Source organism: Oncorhynchus mykiss, chromosome 16, assembly GCF_013265735.2.
Source record: "Oncorhynchus mykiss isolate Arlee chromosome 16, USDA_OmykA_1.1, whole genome shotgun sequence".
Lineage (NCBI taxonomy): Eukaryota > Metazoa > Chordata > Actinopteri > Salmoniformes > Salmonidae > Oncorhynchus > Oncorhynchus mykiss.
Genome location: NC_048580.1, coordinates 42,279,922 through 42,301,987, shown reverse-complemented (window position 1 = coordinate 42,301,987; position 22,066 = coordinate 42,279,922). Strand labels below are relative to the sequence as shown.

At 41.8% G+C, this 22,066-nt stretch overlaps 1 protein-coding gene across 1 annotated transcript in view; it reads left to right on the top strand.

The window, feature by feature from the left end:
* Positions 1-22,066, top strand: part of LOC100136795 (adenosine deaminase) — a 34,460-nt gene that overhangs the window by 9,192 nt on the left and 3,202 nt on the right. The window contains exons 2-7 of the mRNA XM_021566004.2: positions 7,509-7,570; positions 7,902-8,024; positions 13,905-14,048; positions 14,328-14,443; positions 15,452-15,576; positions 16,945-17,016. Coding sequence (XP_021421679.2) covers positions 7,509-7,570; positions 7,902-8,024; positions 13,905-14,048; positions 14,328-14,443; positions 15,452-15,576; positions 16,945-17,016 — 642 coding nt within the window. The remainder of the gene's footprint in view (positions 1-7,508; positions 7,571-7,901; positions 8,025-13,904; positions 14,049-14,327; positions 14,444-15,451; positions 15,577-16,944; positions 17,017-22,066) is intronic.

The window sequence follows — 22,066 nt, the reverse complement described above, 5'->3', positions numbered from 1 at the left end:
ACTATTTACATTAGTGCAGATATTTGTCTTCTAGAACCACAACAATAATATTCCAAGTAATTCGATTTACCACAATCATACATATACCAAAGTATGTGGACAACCCTTCAAATTGATGGATTCGGCTATGTCAGCCACACCCGTTGCTGATAGGTGTATCAAAATCCAGCACACAGCCATGCAATCGCCATTGACAAACATTGGCAGTAGAATGACCTTACTGAAGAGCTCAGTGACTCAACCTGGGACCGTCATAGGATGCTACCTACGAGCAACAACGGCTCAGCCGCGAAGTGGTAGGCCACACAAGCTCACAGAATGGGACCACCGAGTGCTGGAGCGTGTAAAAATCGTCTGTCCTCAGGTTGCAACGCTCTTTACCAAGTTCCAAACTGCCTCTGGAAGCAACATCCGCAGTACAACCATTTGTAGGGAGCTTCATGAAATGAGTTTCCATGGCCGAGCAGCCACACAAGCATAAGATCACCATGCTCAATGCCAAGCGTCGGCTGGAGTCGTGTAAAGCTCACCGCCATTGGACTATAGAGTAGTGGAAACACGTTCTCTGGAGTGATGAATCACGCTTCACCATCTGGCAGTTTGAGGGACGAATCTGTGTCTGGCGGATGCCAGGAGAATGCTACCTGCCCGCATGCATAGTGCCAACTGTAAAGTTAGGTGGAGGAGTAATAATGGTCTGGGACTGTCTTTCATGGTTTGGGCTAGGCCCCATAATTCCAGTGGAGGGAAATTAACGCTACAGCATACAATGACATTCTAGACAATTCTGTGCTTCCAACTTTGTGGCAACAGTTTAGGGAATGCCCTTTCCTGTTTCAGCATGACAATTCCCACGAACACAAAATGAGGTCCATGCAGAAATGGTTTGTCGAGATCTTTGTGGAAGAACTACACTGGCCTGCACAGAGCCCTGACCTCACTAATGCACTTGTGGTGTTATAGCAGCAAAGGGGGCTGCATCTTAATGCCCATGACTTTGGAATGAGCTGTTCAATGAGCAGGTGTCCACATACCTTTGGTGATTGTAGTGTATAAACATATTCAAATGGTCCCCAACACACATAGCTGTTTCCAAGTGTTCAGTATGGGCCTCAACATCATGTTCTGACCAGACAGTACTATAGTGGGCAGAACCAAACCAATATGGGGGCATTCATAGCCGACTGCTCAGAAGGTGAGGGCATACCAGCCAACCGTTTCAACATGGTCCTTCTAGACGGATTTAGCTACCAACAGTTTTTTACATGGTCCTTCATTCCGCCAGATTTAGCAACCCAATAGTTTTTTACACCGGTATACCATTATTAGATATAGGCACATTGACACATTCACTCTTTCTCTTATCGACCACAGGTCAACTATCCATGTGACATAAGCATATACTGTGCATTACATAACATGTTGCGTCGTTTGATAAGTCTTGATTATGTATTCTGTTACTGCCATGCCTGCCTGTTACACATGCTAACAAAATAAAGTTGAAATAGACATTTTCTTTCAGTTCCTGTATCTATGTAAGCGGCAAGAGCACAGATTATAAATAACTATCTTTTCCACTGCATGTACAATTGCGGCCAAATATATTGTCACCCTTGCACTTTTCCTAAAAAATTCCTGAACATTGCACTCCAAAACACCTTGATAATCTGCCGAGTTCATGATATCCTGCACACGTTCAAGGCCTCCAGTGACAGAGGCAGCCATGTGACCCAACAGCCACAGAGTTTCTAAAAACCAGGTGCAAGATTTCCAGAAATGCTTGCGAAGCAGACTAAGCAGATGTGGCCGGGGTTTGGGATTTGAGAAGTGAAACATTCTTCCTTAAGTTGTTCATGTTCTGTAAATCTAAAAGCAGAACCTAGATTGGAGCCAATGTCTTAAGTAGTTGAACATGTTATTACTTCAACCTTGTGGAAGTGTTTTAGTCAAAACAACTTTTATATTGAAGGAGTGCCTTTTGATTTGACGGCCTGCAAACTGTGCAGTTTGGCGCGAGACGACCGTTTGACCGATGACATGTTCCTGCGCGTGAGCTTAGCTAGCCAACATCTCCAGGATATTGCCTAGCGTGATCGGGGATAACTAGAGGCAGAAACTGCTTCTCCAATCTTCATAATGTACTCCCTTTTGAAACAGCATTATCAAACCTCCCCATGTTTGATTGTAGGGAGAGTGTATGAATGGCTTATTTGGTCATTAGAAAAACATAGGAAGACCCCACTGCTGAAGAAGACAAAAGATAGCCTGATTTGTACTTCTCAAAAACCCAATCAAACAAGACTAAATCCTGGGGGAAATGTTCTGTGGACAAATGAAACAAAATGTGAGCTTTTTGGCAATACAGATCAGCGCTGTGTTTACTGACAACCAAATGTAGCATTCAATGAAAATAATACCCTCCCTACATCAAATGGGGGAGGTTTGCTAATGCTGTGCTGGTTGATTTTTCTGCCTCTGGTACTGGGAACCTTAAATGTGCAAGGCAACATGAAATCAGCAGATTATCAGGTGTTTTGGAGACCAATGTTCAACCCAGTGTCCAAAAACTGGGTCTCCGTTGAAGGTTGTGGGTCTTCCAGCAGGACAACGACCCCAAACACACATAAAAAAAAAACACCCATGAATGGTTCAAGAATAGGTTCTGGAGTGGCCAGATCTGAATCACATCCATAACCTATGGCGAGTTCTGAAAACAGCAGTTGGTGGAGGTCACCCTTCAAACATTGAAGAATTAGAGACGTTTGCTCATGGTTAGTAAAGTAGGAAAGCACAGAAGAATAGCCCATGAGGAAATAAGTTGTTACTACAATGCCAGAAGATGACCTCACCTCTAAATGACTTAAACAGCTGTCTTAAACCTGATCTGTCTATGTAGCCTACAGTGGATTGATGCTCTGACATCATTGCCCATGTTGTTGTTGAGGTAGAGAAGCTCTCTGCTTGAAAGTCTCTGTGAGATTGTTTGTCTCCCAGCCTTGATAGACCTGTAATGGGCCTAAACAACAGAGACCGGAGAATATCTGTACTCCTTAAAACTCACTAATGTTATTGAAACACTGTCTTCTTCAAAACCGCAATGTATAACTCATTGTTCAAATTATACACATGACACATTATCTAAGCACACATTCCCTCATCCTTTTGTCTGTTTCTTTCTCGCATAGGCATGTACACATACGCAGGCACATGCTCGCACGCATGGATTTCATGAAGGCCTTTTGGTGTACTCTGACGTAGTTTTACTAGGGTGTGTAGTACACTGTGAAGTCTACCGAGTCATAGCGTGTTCAGACAGGCTCCACATTCTTTCTAAGCATGTAAATCAGGGATGTCAAACTCATTCCACGGATGGCCTAGTGTCTGTGGGTTTTTTGTTTTTTTCCTTTTTAATTAAGATAATTAGTGACCTTAATTCATCAATCAAGTACAAGGGAGGAGCGAAGACCCGCAGACACTCGGCCCTCCGTGGAAAGAGTTTGTCACATGATTGAAATGTTTCTCAGGAACTGATTTATTTCCCTATATTCCATAAGGTTACATCTAGAGAAAAATGGCTGTTGTGTTCAACTAGTTAGGATTTAGCCTTCATACAGTATACCCTGTTGGAGACATATTTGTATTTACAGTGCAGTCTAAAAATATTCAAACTCCTTGACAGTTTCCACATTTTGTTACGTTACAGCCTTATTCTGAAATGGTTTAAATATTGTTTCCCCCTCATCAATCTACAAACAATAACCCATAATGACAAAGCAAAAACAGTTTATTTGATTATTTTTTTGTAAATGCATAAAAAACAGAAATATCACATTTACATAAGTACTCAGACCCTTTACTCAGTACTTTGTTGAAGCACCTTTGGCAGCGACTACAGCGTAGAGTCTTCTTGGGTATGACACTACAGGCTTGGCACACCTGTATTTGGGGTATTTCTCCCATTCTTCTCTGCAGATCCTCTCAAGCTCTGTCAGGTTGGCTGGGGAGCGTCACTTGCCAGCTATTTTATTAATCATTACCTCTTATCATTTCATCATTCTGAACAGTCGTAACCTGCTTGCATTTGCAAAACCCCCAGCCTTACTAATGATTCAGTACTACACAAATTGGTGTAATTATTTATTTACTAGCTAACTAAATAATAGCACAGGATAACATACACACTTACTTAATACATTATAAAGTGTCCCTAGCGGACTGACACAACAACATATGGCGGCTTGTTACACAACGACATGGAGAGGGAGGAAAAAGAGACTATGAAACTATTCGCACAGTAATCATATACTTTGCACACAAATTGCCGCCCGTTTGGAGTAAGATAAATGTATTTATGTGTGAATGCCTTCGTTCATTTTTTTTTATCTCTGTCCGAACCAGCCCTCCTTAGGAAGGGTGTTGGGTTGGCCTTTCAGCGGCACGCTTGTAAGGCTCTGATTGTCCGAAAGGGGACCCCCTTTCCCGTCTTCTAATGTTGTTCACTCTGGAAGATGCTCCTTGGAAGATAGGCTAGCCAGCCGTGTCGATGGTGATGAAAGTAGGGTACTACAGTGATTTGAGAAGAGTAGTACGGTGGAATGGTTTGAAGAGTAGTAGGATGGTCCCACTTCAATTCGCTTTTCTAGATATTTGTTTTAGGACAGATAATCAGCTGTACCAGTGATTGTCTGAGAGGGTTTTCTTCTCCAAATCATGTTGGTATTCAGGGTTCAAACCACTCTGGCGTGAGCTGCAGCTCGACGCTTTTCTGGTCTGGGAGTTGAGTTTATTTTCTTCACCTCGTGTTGAGGTTCAAAGTTCCAATCATTTCAAATGTGTAGCAACCACTTCACGTTTTTCTGGTCTAATGTTAACTTCTTTACCAATCCTTCTATGCACTCTGGTAGAAGGGGGCGGTTCCATCAGGCTGACACACTCTCTGACCTCACACGGGGCGTGGCTACTTACCATGTGTAAAGTTTATAGGAGACAAATTCTCATGGCTCCTAAAATCACATTCAAAACGTATGACAAATGATGAAAGTATTTTTGTTATTTCATATACAACGTTAAGGATGGAGACTTCATAGATGTAGTGTATATACTTTTCAAGTTACCTTATTTCCTTTATAACCTTTTTAATGACATCACAAAATATCAACCCATATGAGATGATTATTCTTTAGTTCACCACTGACCATTCCCCACATTCGTCTGTTAGAAATATTGTTCTAGTATTCGCTTTAGGACGTGTTAGGGTTTCGGCGGGAAGACTGTTTGTGTAGATAAAGCACATCCCTCTCTTAACCAAAACACTTTCATGATTTTTCATATTTCATATTGCCCTGTTCACCGACGAACACAAGAATTTCACGTATATACATTAATGATTTCTTACTCAAAGCGGGCGACGGTTTGTGTGCAACGTATATGGTTACTTTAGGTGAGAGGAGTTTCTGAATGTACCAATGTTAAGTGTCTCTGTCCCTCTTCCTCTCCATCTTAACAAGCATCAATGTTGTTGTCATTCCGCTATGGACCTGTTATCAGCGTATTACGTCTCCAGTCAATAACCGGTGCGAAGTGTGTATGTTTATCCTGTGTTCCCATTTAATTAGCTAGTAAATAAATAATTAAACCAATTTGTGTCATACTGAATCATAAGTAAGCCTCAGGTTTTTGCAGATGCAAGGAGGCTACAACTGTTCAGAATGATGATATGATACAAGGTTATGATTAACAAGTTGACTGTTTATAGATGTGATGGGTAAAGACCTTTTTAGAGTTTAATTCCGGAGATGCTAACTCTTTAAAGAACCACTCTCGTGGTGCCCCAGATCCTAATGAGTTAATTGTTACATGATGAATAAAAAATTGGGTAACACTTAAACATAGTTAGTTAATTAGATAAATAACAGTCTTCAGATTGATGTTAAAGTCAAGTCACGACACAGTGATTTTCGCACTGTTAATTACATAACATTAAATTATACTAAAGTAGACTACCTTCACATTACCTATAGAAAACATATTAGTATTTCAAAGCGTTGGTTTCCTGTCATACCATTGTTAGTGGCCGGGATCATGTCAGACCATAATTATCACACTCATACTAAACTCAATATGTAATAACCGTAATGGTATTCCCTTCAAGAGCCAACCTGTCAGACACGTAGGTTCTTAATTTAAAAAATAAATAATTTATTGTTGAATTTTACCCCTTTTTCATGGTATCCAATTGTTTAGTAGCTACTATCTTGTCTCATCGCTACAACTCCCGTACGGGCTCGGGGAGACGAAGGTTGAAAGTCATGCGTCCTCCGATACACAACCCAACCAAGCCACACTGCTTCTTAACACAGCGCACATCCAACCCAGAAGCACCAATGTGTGCACCTGGCAACCTTGGTTAGCGCGCACTGCGCCCGGCCCGCCAAAGGAGTCGCTGGTGCGTGATGAGACAAGGATATCCCTACCGGCCAAGCCCTCCCTAACCCGGACGACACTAGGCCAATTGTGCGTCGCCCCACGGACCTCCCGGTCACGGCCGGTTACGACAGAGCCTGGGCGCGAACCCAGAGTCTCTGGTGGCACAGCTGGCGCTGCAGTACAGCGCCCTTAACCACTGCGCCACCCGGGAGGTCGTAGGATCTTAATTTGACCAGTATTGTCATAACAAAATAGTACTGCAGCAACAGGATTTTAACGTTTAGTCCATACGTACTTTCCGCCAACGCAATGTTGCTTGATCAGTGGTTAGGCTATTAGCTAGCCAAAATTTAAGCTACATGAACAGTGCAATACTGTAAAAATAACCAATTGTTAGTGCAGGTTTTCAGTAAATCCTATGGTGCAGAGAAAATTCCCAGCGATAACAGAGTGATCAAATTAAGATCCTACACCTGTAAATTGTAAGATGATAAAGATGGCTTAGAACTTTTCAAGGTTCTTTCCTGTTGCTCGTCTTGGAAGATTTGTTATTTCTTAGGAATACATGACCTATATTCTCAATCTCATCCAGTATGTGCCTCAGACGGTCAGAAGATAACAAAAACGATACATTATATACCTTCCCTTTACAATCGAATCCTCTGGTCATGTTTTATTAGTTGTAACTGAGGCTTGGGGGTGACCACAGTCAATCTGCCCTGTAGTCAGCTGGTGTACAGTAGCTGGGCAAGATTTAGCACTTTCCTCTGTCAGCTCTGATGGAATAAGGGTCGAGCACTCAGTTGCTCTTCTTTGAACCTTCTCTGGCATCCCTGGCCTTTTCACAGACTGCAACAACTACGGTGCCCAGTCATGCACACTGCATTCATTATAGATGTGGTCCAGCCAACACATTGCATTGAACCACATCACACAACAACACATGCTCTCTCATTTGCCAATGTTTAGTTTATTGATTTGTTTGAGTTCATCCTGATTGTCTGTACTTTAATTCAGGCTAAATGACTCTATAGCTCCTTAGGTTAAAGTACATGACATTTTGAATTTGGTCTCATCTTCAGATTGAGCTGCATGTGCATCTTGATGGCGCTCTCCGAGTGGAGACCATCCTAGACGTTGCCAAGTAAGTCTATAAACCTGTTGAATTCTTAGTATTTTGATTAAATAGTGTGTTTTATAACAGGTTTTGCAAGTTCTCTTTAAACATTAACTGTCAATTACCTTTGGTAAAAGGGCTATTAGACTCAAGTGACATGGTTTATTAGGTTCATGTGACACATTGTTCTTTCAGTATATTTCGTTTGGAACATGTAGGCCTATTTATGAGGCTATTTTTAAACTAGCAATTTCCTTTAAGTCATTAATATAATTCATTGAAATGAACATGGAGCAGCTGTGGCTACCTATTGCTGGTTGTACTTTTAAAGTCCTCTGTTTCTGTATGTCTGTACCAGGCGACGTGGGATCCCCCTACCTGCATACACAGTGGAGGACATGAGACGAATCTGTGTGATACACCAGCCTGCCACCCTCACAGAGTTCCTCGGCAAGTTCGCAGAGTACATGCACGTTATTGCGTAAGTACCCTGAACATGAAGATGGCTGAGATAATGAGATGCTGACTATTGCACGAATCCCCTGAGCTTTTGGTTTCATACTGTAGTTATCACCGGGAGAAGTTGTCTCACGATGTCAAACTCAATAGCAGTGGTGGAAAAAGTAACCAATTGTCATACTTGAGAAAAAGTAAAGATACCATAATGGAAAATGACTCAAGTAAAAGTGAAAGTTACCCAGTAAAATACTTATTGAGTTCAAGTCTAAAAGTATTTGGTTTTAAATATACTTAAGTATCAAAAGTAAATGGAATTGCCAAAATATACTTAAGTATCAAAATCATTTTGAATCCTTTATATTTAGCAAATATAAAGGCACGGTTTTCTTGTTTTAAAATGTATGGATAGCCAGAGGCCCAATCCAACACTGAGACATAATTTACAAACAAATTATTTGTGTTTAGTGAGTTCGCCAGATCAGAGGCAGTAGGGATGACCAGGAATGTTCTCTTGATAATTGCATGAATTGGACCATTTTCCTGTCCTACTAAGCATTCAAAATGTAACTAGTACTTTAATAGTTTGTTTTAGGAATGTAGTAAAAGTAATCAAAAAATAGTAAAGCAAAGTACAGATAACAAAAAAAAAACTACTTAAGTAGTACTTTAAAGTGTTTTTACTTAAGTACATTACGTGTTACAGCACAAAATGGTGTCAAGGGGCTAAACTACCAATCATAACTGCTGTACAGTGTGTTAGGAGTTAAGAGTTTAAATGTGTTTGCATGACACGCAATGCAATCAACAAGCTTTTAAAGACTGTCATTTGGGACTGTCATTTGTAATGATTGTGAATTGTGTGAGTTAAATAGCAGCCCAATTGAGGTACCTTCACTTTTAAGACCAGCGCTTGATAGGTCTTCTTCCTGGTTAGTATTATGCAATGTTTCCTCTGGTGGCCAGACTAGGGGGTCAGTTAGTTGAAATGCAGATCATGCAGCACAGAGGAGCACGTCATGATGCCAGCAGGTGTTTCTTTGGCAACCAACTGAACTCAGACAGAGTCAAGGTTGTTATGTATTCCACTCCCATTACAACACTACCTTATATTTAACCCAAAATCTACAGTACCAACATATTTCACATTTTGGGCCCCAGATGGTACTTTTGAAAAAAAGCAACAATCTTAGTAAAAATCTAACCTCAAACCAGTACATCACTGGGGCCAAACTTCCTGCCATCCAGGACCTCTATATCAGGCGGTGTCAGAGGAAGGCCCTAAAAATTGTCATAGAATCCAGCCACCCTAGTCATAGACTGTTCTTTCTGCTACCTCACGGCAGGTGGTACCGGAGCGCCAAGTCGAGGTTCCAAAAGGCTTCTTAAGAGCTTCTACTCCTGAACAGCTAATCAAAGGGCTACCCAGACCCCTCTTTTACGCTGCTGCTACTCTTTGTTTATAATCTATGCATAGTCACTTTAACTCGACCTACATGTACATATTACCCCCCCCCACCACACACACACACACACACACACACACACAACAAAATGGGGAACTTGATAGCTGCGTTTGGCTCATGCAGGAGTTGTGTGTTTAGATGGATGGATAAGCATGGGGGTGGGGGAACAAAAAGCATTCAGACCAGGCCAGTTAGCAACAAGCGTTCGCGTTTTCACTTCCAGTGTAAAAGCCGGAAGCAGTCTTTTTTTTTTTTTCCAATCATGTGATGTGAAACAGAATCTGTTGTGAAGTCAAAAAGCAACAGAGAGGGAAACGACACTAGGAACATCCGAGTGAGTTTGCAGACATTTCCCACCACTCCAACATACCCATTACTCCACAGGGACTGTTGCAGAAATATAAATAGTAAATCAAAGTACAGATACCCCCCCAAAAATCTACTTAAGTACTACTTTAAAGTCATTTTACTTACGTACTTTAGACCACTGCTCAAAAGTGAGCGTTCGATTAATCTCTTGATCAATGAGTGTTAGGGTGAGTTTGTTTTATGCTGGTAGTGTTACAGCACAAGTTGGCGTCAAGGTGCTGCACGACTCATTTGTGTTCGTGTCAAGTTCAGTTTACAGGAGGTTGTGCTCCACCGAGCTCTTTAATCAGCTTTATTATTGCAGATGGCTCTTAGATGGAGATGAAAGTTCAATCTGTAGAGAGCCATGGCAGGGAGATGACATGTACTGTATGTACTGTTTACTTCCCTGTTTTATTTCAACAGGAATCATAACTGCTGTACGGTGTGTTAGGAGTCAAGAGTTTAAATGTATTTGCATGACACGCAATGCAATCAACAAGCTTTTAAAGAACACGTGATCACCTAATTTGTTAAATTACGGCTAAAATATGAAAGTGAGGGGGAGCTTTGTATTGGGACTGTCATTTGTAATGATTGTGAATTGTGTGAGTTAAATAGCAGCCCAATTGGGGTACCTTCACTTTAAGACCAGTGCTTGATAGGTCTTCTTCCTGGTTAGTGAGTGAATGTAACACAGACAGAGACAGTATTATACAATGTTTCCTCTGGTGGCCAGACTAGAGGGTCAGTTAGTTGAAATGCAGATCATGCAGCACAGAGGAGCACGTCATGATGCCAGCAGGTGTTTCTTTGGCAACCAACTGAACTCAGACAGAGTCAAGGTTGTTATGTATTCCACTCCCATTACAACACTACCTTATATTTAACCCAAAATCTACAGTACCAACATATTTCACATTTTGGGCCCCAGATGGTACTTTTGAAAAAAAGCAACAATCCTAGTAAAAATCTAACCTCAAACCAGTACATCACTGGGGCCAAACTTCCTGCCATCCAGGACCTCTATATCAGGCGGTGTCAGAGGAAGGCCCTAAAAATTGTCATAGAATCCAGCCACCCTAGTCATAGACTGTTCTTTCTGCTACCTCACGGCAGGTGGTACCGGAGCGCCAAGTCGAGGTTCCAAAAGGCTTCTTAAGAGCTTCTACTCCTGAACAGCTAATCAAAGGGCTACCCAGACCCCTCTTTTACGCTGCTGCTACTCTTTGTTTATAATCTATGCATAGTCACTTTAACTCGACCTACATGTACATATTACCTCAACTAACCGGTGCCCCCGCACATTGACTCTGAACCGGTACCCCCTGTATATAGCCTTGCTTGTTATTTTGCTGCTGCTGTTTAATTATTTCTACTTTTATTTTCAACTTTTTCCTGAACACTTATTTAAAAAAAAAAAACATCTTAACGTCTTAAAGTATAGTTGGTTAAGGGCTTGTGGGTAAACATTTCACTGTAAGGTTGTTGTATTCGGCGCATGTGACAAATAACATTTGATTTGATTTTAACACGTGATGTTTCTATTCTCTGCCAGACTAACCAACAACCTCCCACAACTATGAAAAGAAACAATAATGGTTTGTAGTCGTAGCCTCTAGCCAGGACAGAGCAGCTGCTAGCTAGCGGTTATGCTGAATAAAGCATTCTTTATCAAGTCCTTCCCTTGAAAACTTTGTTGTCTGGCGCGACCCCCCCCCCCCCCCCCCCCCCCCCCCACACACACACACACACACACACACACACACAACAAAATGGGGAACTTGATAGCTGCGTTTGGCTCATGCAGGATTTTTGTGTGTTTAGATGGATGGATAAGCATGGGGGTGGGGGAACAACAAACATTCAGACCAGGCCAGTTAGCAACAAGCGTTCGCGTTTTCACTTCCAGTGTAAAAGCCGGAAGCAGTCTTTTTTTTTTTTTCCAATCATGTGATGTGAAACAGAATCTGTTGTGAAGTCAAAAAGCAACAGAGAGGGAAACGACACTAGGAACATCCGAGTGAGTTTGCAGACATTTCCCACCACTCCAACATACCCATTACTCCACAGGGACTGTTGCAGAAATATAAATAGTAAATCAAAGTACAGATACCCCCCCAAAAATCTACTTAAGTACTACTTTAAAGTCATTTTACTTACGTACTTTAGACCACTGCTCAAAAGTGACCGTTCGATTATTCTCTTGATCAATGAGTGTTTGGGTGAGTTTGTTTTATGCTGGTAGTGTTACAGCACAAGATGGCGTCAAGGTGCTGCACGACTCATTTGTGTTCGTGTCAAGTTCAGTTTACAGGAGGTTGTGCTCCACCGAGCTCTTTAATCAGCTTTATTATTGCAGATGGCTCTTAGATGGAGATGAAAGTTCAATCTGTAGAGAGCCATGGCAGGGAGATGACATGTACTGTATGTACTGTTTACTTCCCTGTTTTATTTCAACAGGAATCATAACTGCTGTACGGTGTGTTAGGAGTCAAGAGTTTAAATGTATTTGCCTGACACGCAATGCAATCAACAAGCTTTTAAAGAACACGTGATCACCTAATTTGTTAAATTACGGCTAAAATATGAAAGTGAGGGGGAGCTTTGTATTGGGACTGTCATTTGTAATGATTGTGAATTGTGTGAGTTAAATAGCAGCCCAATTGGGGTACCTTCACTTTAAGACCAGTGCTTGATAGGTCTTCTTCCTGGTTAGTGAGTGAATGTAACGCAGACAGAGACAGTATTATACAATGTTTCCTCTGGTGGCCAGACTAGGGGGTCAGTGAGTTGAAATGCAGATCATGCAGCACAGAGGAGCACGTCATGATGCCAGCAGGTGTTTCTTTGGCAACCAACTGAACTCAGACAGAGTCAAGGTTGTTATGTATTCCACTCCCATTACAACACTACCTTATATTTAACCCAAAATCTACAGTACCAACATATTTCACATTTTGGCCCCCCAGATGGTACTTTTGAAAAAAAGCAACAATCCTAGTAAAAATCTAAACTCAAACCTCACCCACTGCTCAGACTAACGTGATGTTTTAATTCTCTGCCAGGCTAACCAACAACCTCCCACAACTATCAAAAGAAACAATAATGGTTTGTAGTCGTAGCCTCTAGCCAGGACAGAGCAGCTGCTAGCTAGCGGTTATGCTGAATAAAGCATCCCCCCCCCCCCCCCCCCCTACGCGACAACAACAAAATGGGGGAACTTGCTAGCTGCGTTTGGCTCATGCAGGAGTTTTGTGTGTGTAGGTGGATGGATAAGCATGGGGGTGGGGGAACAACACGCATTCAGACCAATCATGTGATGTGAAACAGAATCTGTTGTGAAGTCAAAATGCAACAGAGAGGGAAACGACACTAGGAACATCTGAGTGAGTTTGCAGACATTTCCTCCCACTCCAACATACCCATTACTCCACAGGGACTTTTGCAGAAATGTGCACAATATAACGGAATGATATGCACTCAAAATCCAATGAAACTACTATTACAAATAACTATAATATTCTATTATCCCCTATGTCATTCTTCAAATACTGTACACAGGCTGATCTTATGTCCTTTATCGTCATTGCAGGGATAATGATAATTACAGGGATAATGATAAGTCATTTTCTCCTCCAGACAGTCAGTCCTATTGGCAGTAGCAGCTAATTGCTCAGTGTAAGTTCAAGTGCAGTTCAGAGGTCACGTGGAGGGTTGGTTCAGCGGCTCGCTATGCTCTGACTCTGTGACAGTAATAGTCCTCCTGCTGTGGTGTGCTGAGGATGTACGATCAGATTACCCTTCTGCCATTCAGACACACAACTACCCTTTACTAACCCTGCAGGCAAAGAGGGAAAAGACTGAAAGAATAGTTGGCCGTTCCTAGAACATTTCCTTTGTTTTATGTGTGTCCTAAATCAAGTTGTTTTAAAAATGTATTTGTATCTGGATGAGCATAATTTGAGGAAATCCCCCAACAATGTAGGGCCTTTGTTGCTGACTAACAATTAGCATTTTCCCTGCCATCGTTGAGTAAATATTCGTGTTGTTTCTCTTGGCCTTCCACTGATTTTGTATTACCTTTCCAGTGGCGACAGAGAGGCGATCAAGAGGATAGCTTACGAGTTTGTGGAGGACAAAGCCAAAGAAGGGGTCATCTACGTTGAAGTTAGATACAGCCCACACTTGCTGGCTAACACTGACGTGGAACCCATTCCATGGAACCAAGAAGAGTAAGTGGATATGATATGTTTCTGAGTTGGTAAGGTAGCTGGCGGAAAAGTGTGAATTTGAAACATACCGCATTAGCGATTGTCACACTTGAATATATGGACATGTGCAATACAGTACTTCTTTGAGTTCCTTGTGCTCTCCAATGGCAGAGTTTTGTATTGTTCACGTCATTTGTAGGTATCTGTTCTTGTCCTCAGAGCTCAAAACGTATAACATTCAACATAGAAATGCATTCAAGGATTCTCGCGGTCTTGATTTCACTTGCTCTCTTCTCCCAGAGGTGACCTGAGCCCGGATGAGGTGGTTCACTTGGTGAACCAGGGTCTGGCCGAGGGAGAGAAGACGTACAAGATCAAAGCCAGGTCCATTCTGTGCTGCATGCGCCACATGCCAAGTAATGCCCTCACTGTCCTGTTCATGCTCCTGTCCTGTCTGTCTGGCACGACTCATCCCCTCCTCGTTGTCTGTAGTTAATGTGTGTGATCCTTATCACACTGTAGGAGGTTGCAAGCCAAAACATCTCACATTTAAAAACACCTCCCACACTTCCTGTTGTGTCATTTTCCGACTGTCTCTCGTTTCATTCCATCCCCACTCAACTGTGTTGATCTATATTTGACGATGGTTGTGATGCTGTGCACATTTATTTATTTTTCTCCTTAGCTGATATTACCATTTGCTGACCCAATGCAGACAGTAAAAAAAGGGGCTCTTGTTTGTGTATTGTATCACTGAATGAACAATTGCAAGTCTCATCTCCTATGTTACAGTACAGAATGGAGCTAGCATTGTCTCCCATACAAAAGATCCCCTTTCAGGGCTTCCCAAACTCGGTCGTCGGGACCCCAAGGGGTGCCCGTTTTGGTTTTGGCCCTAACACTACACAGCTGATTCAAAAGACCAAAGCTTGCTGGTTAGTTTATTACTTGAATTAGCTGTGTAGTGTTAGGGCAAAAAACAAAACGGGCACCCCTTGAGTTTGGGAAACGCTGCAGGTATTAGTTAAGTCATTTGGATTGATGTAACTTTCTGACTTACCAGAGCATAGTATCTGTATTTGAAATTACATGTAACAAAATGTCAGTGGCTATTTTAGGCAGACATTCCAGTGAACAGTGCTCTGTAGTCAGTTTTGGGGATTTTGATTCTGCTTTTAAATTTTTTAACTGGACAATTTGACCTTTTCAACTATTACTTTTAGCATTTACTGAGATGCTTGGCATATTACACATTCGTGGACTGCAGCAGACCATTTAGATAACCATTAGGTCATAAATCTAGCATGAAAACATTTCAGAAACATCCCCAGAAATCAAACATTATACGTTTAAAAAAAAAAATCTCATCTGTTTGACCTTACTGGGTCGCTACTGCTAATAAACGTGTGTGTTGCGTTGCACAGGCTGGTCCATGGACGTGGTGGAGTTGTGTAAGAAGTATAAGAAGAACGGAGTGGTGGCTATTGATCTGGCAGGAGACGAGTCACTCAACTGTGAGGCCTTCCCAGGACACAGGATGGCCTATGAGGTAACTGCCTAACTTTGAACCCCTCCTATCCAATGCACACTGTATGTGCTCTAGTCAACTGTTTTATCATTGTCGTGCAAGCATGCATGGTTAACGGAAATGCTAAAGGACTAGAGTTGTCTTTAGCACATCGTATGCACATCGTATGCAGGATATGAGGTTAACCACGGTCCTACTATCATGCAGCATACCATGCTAGGTTTTATGGTTTAAAGGTGAGAGCTCAAACTCCAACTTGCTCAAAACTTAAAGGAGTGGGAGAATAGAGCGAAGGTGTACTGAAAACACTAAGAATGATTCACATTTGATTGTTGCAGAACAGATGTTGCAGAACCGCAGACATTTAAGTCCTGCAATTGGTTGATGTATTTCCTAACGGGCCAATTACTTGCACCTTTCTTGTCATTATAATGAATGGAGTTGCTCTGTAGCAGAACCCATTCAGTACATAGAGGCATGACGGTCACTTTAGAGACCCATTTGATGGCGAGATCATTCTTGTGAGCCATTTTCTTGAAACCAAAAAACTTTCTTAAGAATAACAAAGGACTTTCAGCAATAAAACTATTCGCGCTGTGGTAAAGTTGGGCCAACTTTAGAAATACCATAAGTCGGTAATAAATGTGGTAATAACAAGCCGACCAAAAGTCGACACACGTCGTTTCAACACGCATTTCGTTCGTACTGCTTTGCATAGATCTATTTTCCATGTTTGTGGTGTAAATGAATACGAGACCGTTAAATCATTCCCTCAGGACAATATCTGGGAACACTGTGGTAAGTTTGACCAGAGGCTGGAGTGATACATTTGGACATGCCAGGGCAAAATACTAGGGGCTGGTATCTCAGAGCCAGATTAAGCCTAGTCCTGGACTAAATGGCACTTTCAATGGAGAATCTCCATTGAATATAAGGATGCCTTTTAGGCTAGGACTAAGCTCCATCTGCATCTGGGCAACTGGCCTTAAGAGAATATTAAAAGAGAGCACTGCACTAATACAGACTGTTAACATAACTGAACAAGCTCTAGATGTTTTTTTTTATTTTAGAAGCGATGCTGGGGTTTGTCAAAATCTGATGTTTCTCAAATGTTGTTGGTGAGATATAGTCCTTTTCAGTCTAGCCCTTGGCAAAAAAAGAAATAAAAAATATCTCCCTACTCGTGACAGCAGCACAAGCTCTTGGAATCTCTGAGGTCTTGGAACAATCTTGTGACTGTAGGTCATCCATGTATAATTACATAGTTTCAAGACAATGAAAAGTATTTAGGTCGGGAACTAACTGCATTGCTAATGTAAAACCCAGATAGTTCTCTGGTTAACTTGGTGTTGATGCTTTTCATTGACCTTGATTGACCTTGATTGACAGGAAGCAGCGAGATGTGGGATCCATAGAACAGTCCATGCAGGAGAGGTGGGCCCTGCCTCGGTGGTGAAAGAGGTGAGCTTTCCTTTCCTCTATAGTCTTTGGGGAACACTAAATATGTCCATTTTAAATGACATGTCCAATGGCTGTTCAGCTTGACCCAAGACTTCCTCTACTGCTCAACACACAGCAGTGTTATTATGTTACAAGTGATTGCGTTGTGAAAACATATCCCCTCCCCTTTTATAACAACTTAAATATGTATTTCAGATGGAAACAACTCAGTACTGTTAAGGTTTTCTTGTGTCGAAAGAGAGGAGGACCAAACTGCAGCGTGGTTATTAGTAAACATCTTTAATAAAGATGAAAAACAAACAATAAAAAACAATAAACGTGAAAAACCTAAACAGCCCTATCTGGTGCAAACATACACAGAGACAGGAACAATCACCTAAGAAACACTCAAAGAATATGGCTGCCTAAATATGGTTCCCAATCAGAGACAACGATAAACACCTGCCTCTGATTGAGAACCACTCCAGGCAACCATAGACTTTTCTAGACAACCCCACTAACCACAATCCCATAACCTATGAAAAAAAACCTAGACAAAACATACCACATAAATAACCCATGTCACACCCTGGCCTGACCAAAATAATAAAGAAAACACAAAATACTAAGACCAGGACGTGACAAGTACACACAGCACACTATCCAATTTCATGTCTCCCGGAAAGTCTTCGCTAGCCTATGTGACTTCCATTCTATGGAAGCCATCTTTTAAAATGGTGCAACCAAAGACCGCATATTACCAGGCATAGGGTGAACTCATTTGAATTCAATCCCTTTTTGACAGCACCCCTTTTGATTAGAACGAAGCCTTCCATACATATTTGCCCATCGTAGAAGTGCTCAGAAAGTTACTTTTTTTTTCTTAAAGGGTTACTTCGGAATTTTGGCAATGAGGCCCTTTATCTACTTCCCCAGAGTCAGATGATTTTGTGGATACCATTTTTATGTCTCTGTGTCCAGAATGAAGGGAGTTGGAGGTAGTTTTGCGAGGCAATGCTAACTAACATTAGCGCAAGGATTGGAAGTCTATGGGTATTTAAAAGCTTAGAAACAGGGTGGTAAAACTGTTTTTACAAAAATGTGACCCGTTTCAATAAGCTAGGCTTACGTTGCACGTCACTACTGCACAGGAGAGACATTTCAAGTTTATTTATTTATTTGAGGAAAATGTGTTTTTTGGGGGCAGAAATGCCTTGTGGAACATGTTAACTTTCATGTGCCTTAATAACAATCTTGTATGCAATCTGTAAATAAAAATAAAATTGTAAAATTATGAGCCTAGTTGGTTTAGCCACAGAAAAAGCCAGGAACCTTCCCTCTAGCCATGATTGTCTGAAATAATGGATGGGCTGGACTTGCCGAGAGAAGTTCGGATTGGTCTGCCCTGTAGCATGCTTCTGTCTTTAACATGAGCTGCTCAGTAAACAGTTAATGAACATGCACCTGTGGAACGGTCGTTAAGACACTAACAGCGTACAGACGGTAGGCAATTAAGGTCACAGTTATGAAAACTTAGGACACTAAAGAGGCCTTTCTACTGACTCTGAAAAACACCAAAAGAAATATGCTCAGGGTCCCTGCTCATCTGCGTGAACGTGCCTTAGGCATGCTGCAAGGAAAGATGAAGACTGCAAATAAATTGCAATGTCCGTATTGTGAGACGCCTAAGACAGCGCTACAGGGAGATAGGACGGACAGCTGATCGTCCTTGCAGTGGCAGACCACGTGTAACAACACCTGCACAGGATCGGTACACCCGAACATCACACCTGTGGGACAGGTACTTGATGGCAACAACAACTGCTCGAGTTACACCAGGGATGCACAATCCCTCCATCAGTGCTCAGACTGTCCGCAATAGGCTGAGAGAAGCTGGACTGAGGGCTTGTAGGCCTGTTGTAAGGCAGGTCCTCACCAGACATCACCGGCAACAACGTTGCCTATGGGCACAAACCCACCGTTGCTGGACCAGACAGGACTGGCAAAAAGTGCTCTTCACTGACGAGTCGCGGTTTTGTCTCACCAGGGGTGATGTCGGATTCGCGTTTATTGTTGAAGGATTAAGCATTACACGAAGGCCTGTACTCTGGAGAGGGATCGATTTGGAGGTGGAGGGTCCGTCATGGTCTGGGGCGGTGTGTCACAGCATCATCGGACTGAGCTTGTTGTCATTGCAGGCAATCTCAACGCTGTCCGTTACAGGGAAGACATCCTCCTCCCTCATGTGGTACCCTTCCTGCAGGCTCATCCTGACATGACCCTCCAGCATGACAATGCCACCAGCCATACTGCTTGTTCTGTGTGTGATTTCCTGTAAGACAGGAATGTCAGTGTTCTGCCATGGCCAGCGAAGAGCCCGGACGTCTGGGACCTGTTGGATCGGCGGGTGAGGGCTAGGGCCATTCCCCCCCAGAAATGTCCGGGAACTGGCAGGTGCCTTGGTGAAAAGTGGGGTAACATCTCACAGCAAGAACTGGCAAATCTGGTACAGTCCATGAGGAGAAGACGCACAGCAGTACTTAATGCAGCTGGTGGCCACACCAGATACTGACTGTTACTTTTGATTTTGACCCCCCTTTGTTCAGGGACACATTATTCCATTTATGTTAGTCACATGTCTGTGGAACTTGTTCAGTTTATGCCTCAGTTGTTGAATCTTGTTATGTTCATACAAATATTTACACATTTTAAGTTTGCTGAAAATAAGCGCAGTTGATAGTGAGAGGACATATTTTTTTGCTGAGTTTATATTGCCAATTTTAATATGGTACGTAATATCCACTTTCCTTGATTCTAACAAAGATTATTCAACCCCAAAATCTGCTAAGGAGCAGGTTTGATCCAAACTTTCTCATCTCACAAAATATAATACTTTTCTTGCCTCACACCCAAGCTAACTGGCTAATGTTGGCTAGCTTGCTAGCTAACGCCACTTCCAGACACGAACAAGAGAATACATCTTCCCTCTCCATTCTACTCACCTAGCAGAGCTGGTTAGGCTTTTTTCATGTTTATTTGAAACGTTGGTGACTAACTGTGCTGCTGGCAGTAATTTAAATGACGTTATTTCCCTAACGTTTACTGATGCCGGCTATATTCAACCAGCAATAGCCAGAGCGAATTTACCAAGTACCCCATTTAACAATGTCCATACTCAAATTACTTCACAAATAGTACAGCTAATGCGATTATGCTGATAGAACTCTAACATCAATACACTGGTGTATTGAGCTAATGATTCTTCTTCTGCCAACTCACAATTACATCCCTGAATTCTCTAATTACATCCCTGAATTCTCTAAGATTGGAATTTTCTTTCAGCAGGGCCGAATTTTTAGAATGCTTATGCGCTTCTATTAGTGTTTTTATGGCTTTGTTCGTGTCCCTCTCTTCTATGAATTTATTTCCGCTCCTCTCCTCTCTCCTCAGGGTTTTAATATATGCCAGTCTTTTTCTGAGACTATCTCCCAGATCCTGTAGACAGTCATATAATGCTTTAACCTAATCTCTAACAAATTATCCATAAAGAGACCATTCTTGAAACTACAGTACGTACTTCTACATATGGGTTGTTTAAGTTGCATCTCAATGTACTCCCAGTATTACTAGATCGATTAATCACACTTTTTTTTCTCATTCATGTTTTTTTTTCATATTATCACATAGGAAATCTAGTTTGGAAGTCTAGTTTCCATCCACCGTCATTCGACCCCCCCAAGGTTCTAGCTATACATCCGGTACACACAGATTTGGATCATAACCAGCTCCCACAGGTTTGGATGCCATTGTTAATTGGTCATACCGATCCTAGTCATCATCCGATACACACAGATTTGGATGTTAACGTCAGTTGGCAGTCCCCTCTGAACTCGGTTTTCTCTCTCTCTCAAAAAAAAATGTTTCTAAGAAATATCAGTCTCAGCCTATTTATCTGTCTCTGTTCGGAACACCGTAACCACCCGCCTGACACCCTCCTTCAGATCCTAGGCAGGCCCCGTGCACGGTTAAAACCCGGTCCTCAGGAACAGTCAGCAGATGGAGTTAGATGTCCCATCTGGGTCGCCAAATATTCTGGTGGAATTTTCTAATCAAGTGAGAGAGACTTTGTCATTTCTTCAATCATCTTTATTCAATATTGATTTAATTATTGCAATAATGAAACCGTCGACTCAACAGCCTTGACTGTTGAGTCGAGAGCCTACCCTTTACAGACAATGCTGTTCCTTATATACCTCATACCAAGATTTCTCAGTCATATCTGGTTCAACCCCCCCCGTATAGATTGGGGGCACCTTAAGCCACTTTGGGTTCATCCTGTTGTCATCTGCCTTTGGTGCTGTCTCCCAGATGCCAGGATAATTAGGAATACCTTGTTGCAAACAGGATGCATGTTTTGGAATATTTATTACTCTGTACAGGCTTCCTTCTTTTCACTCTGTCAATTATGTTAGTATTGTGGAGTAACTGTAATGTTGTTGATCCATCGTCATTGTTCGCCTATCACAGCCATTAAACTCTGTTTTAAAGTCACCATTGGCCTCATGGTGAAATTCCTGAGTGGTTTACTTCCTCTCCGACAACGGCGTTAGGAAGGACGTCTGTATCTTCGTAGTGACTGGGTGTATTGATAAACCATTCAAAGTGTAATTAATAACTTCACCATGCTCAAAGGAATATTCATTGTCTGCTTCTTTTTTTCTCCCATCTACCAATAGGTGTCCTTTTTTGTAAGGCATTGGAAAACCTCCCTGGTCTTTGTGGTTGAATCTATGTTTTAAATGCAATGCTAGTCTGAGGGACCTTACAGATAATTATGTGTGTGGGGTACAGAGATGAGATTGTCATTCAAAAATCATGTTAAACACTATTATTGCACACAGTGCGTCCATGCACATTTTCTCTCCTGAACTTATTTACTGTAGGCGTGCCATAACAAAGGGGTTGAATACTTATTGACTCAAGACATTTCAGCTTTTCATTTGAAATACATTAGTAAAAATTTTGAAAAACATAATTTCACTTTGACATTATTGGGTTTTGTGTGTAGGTC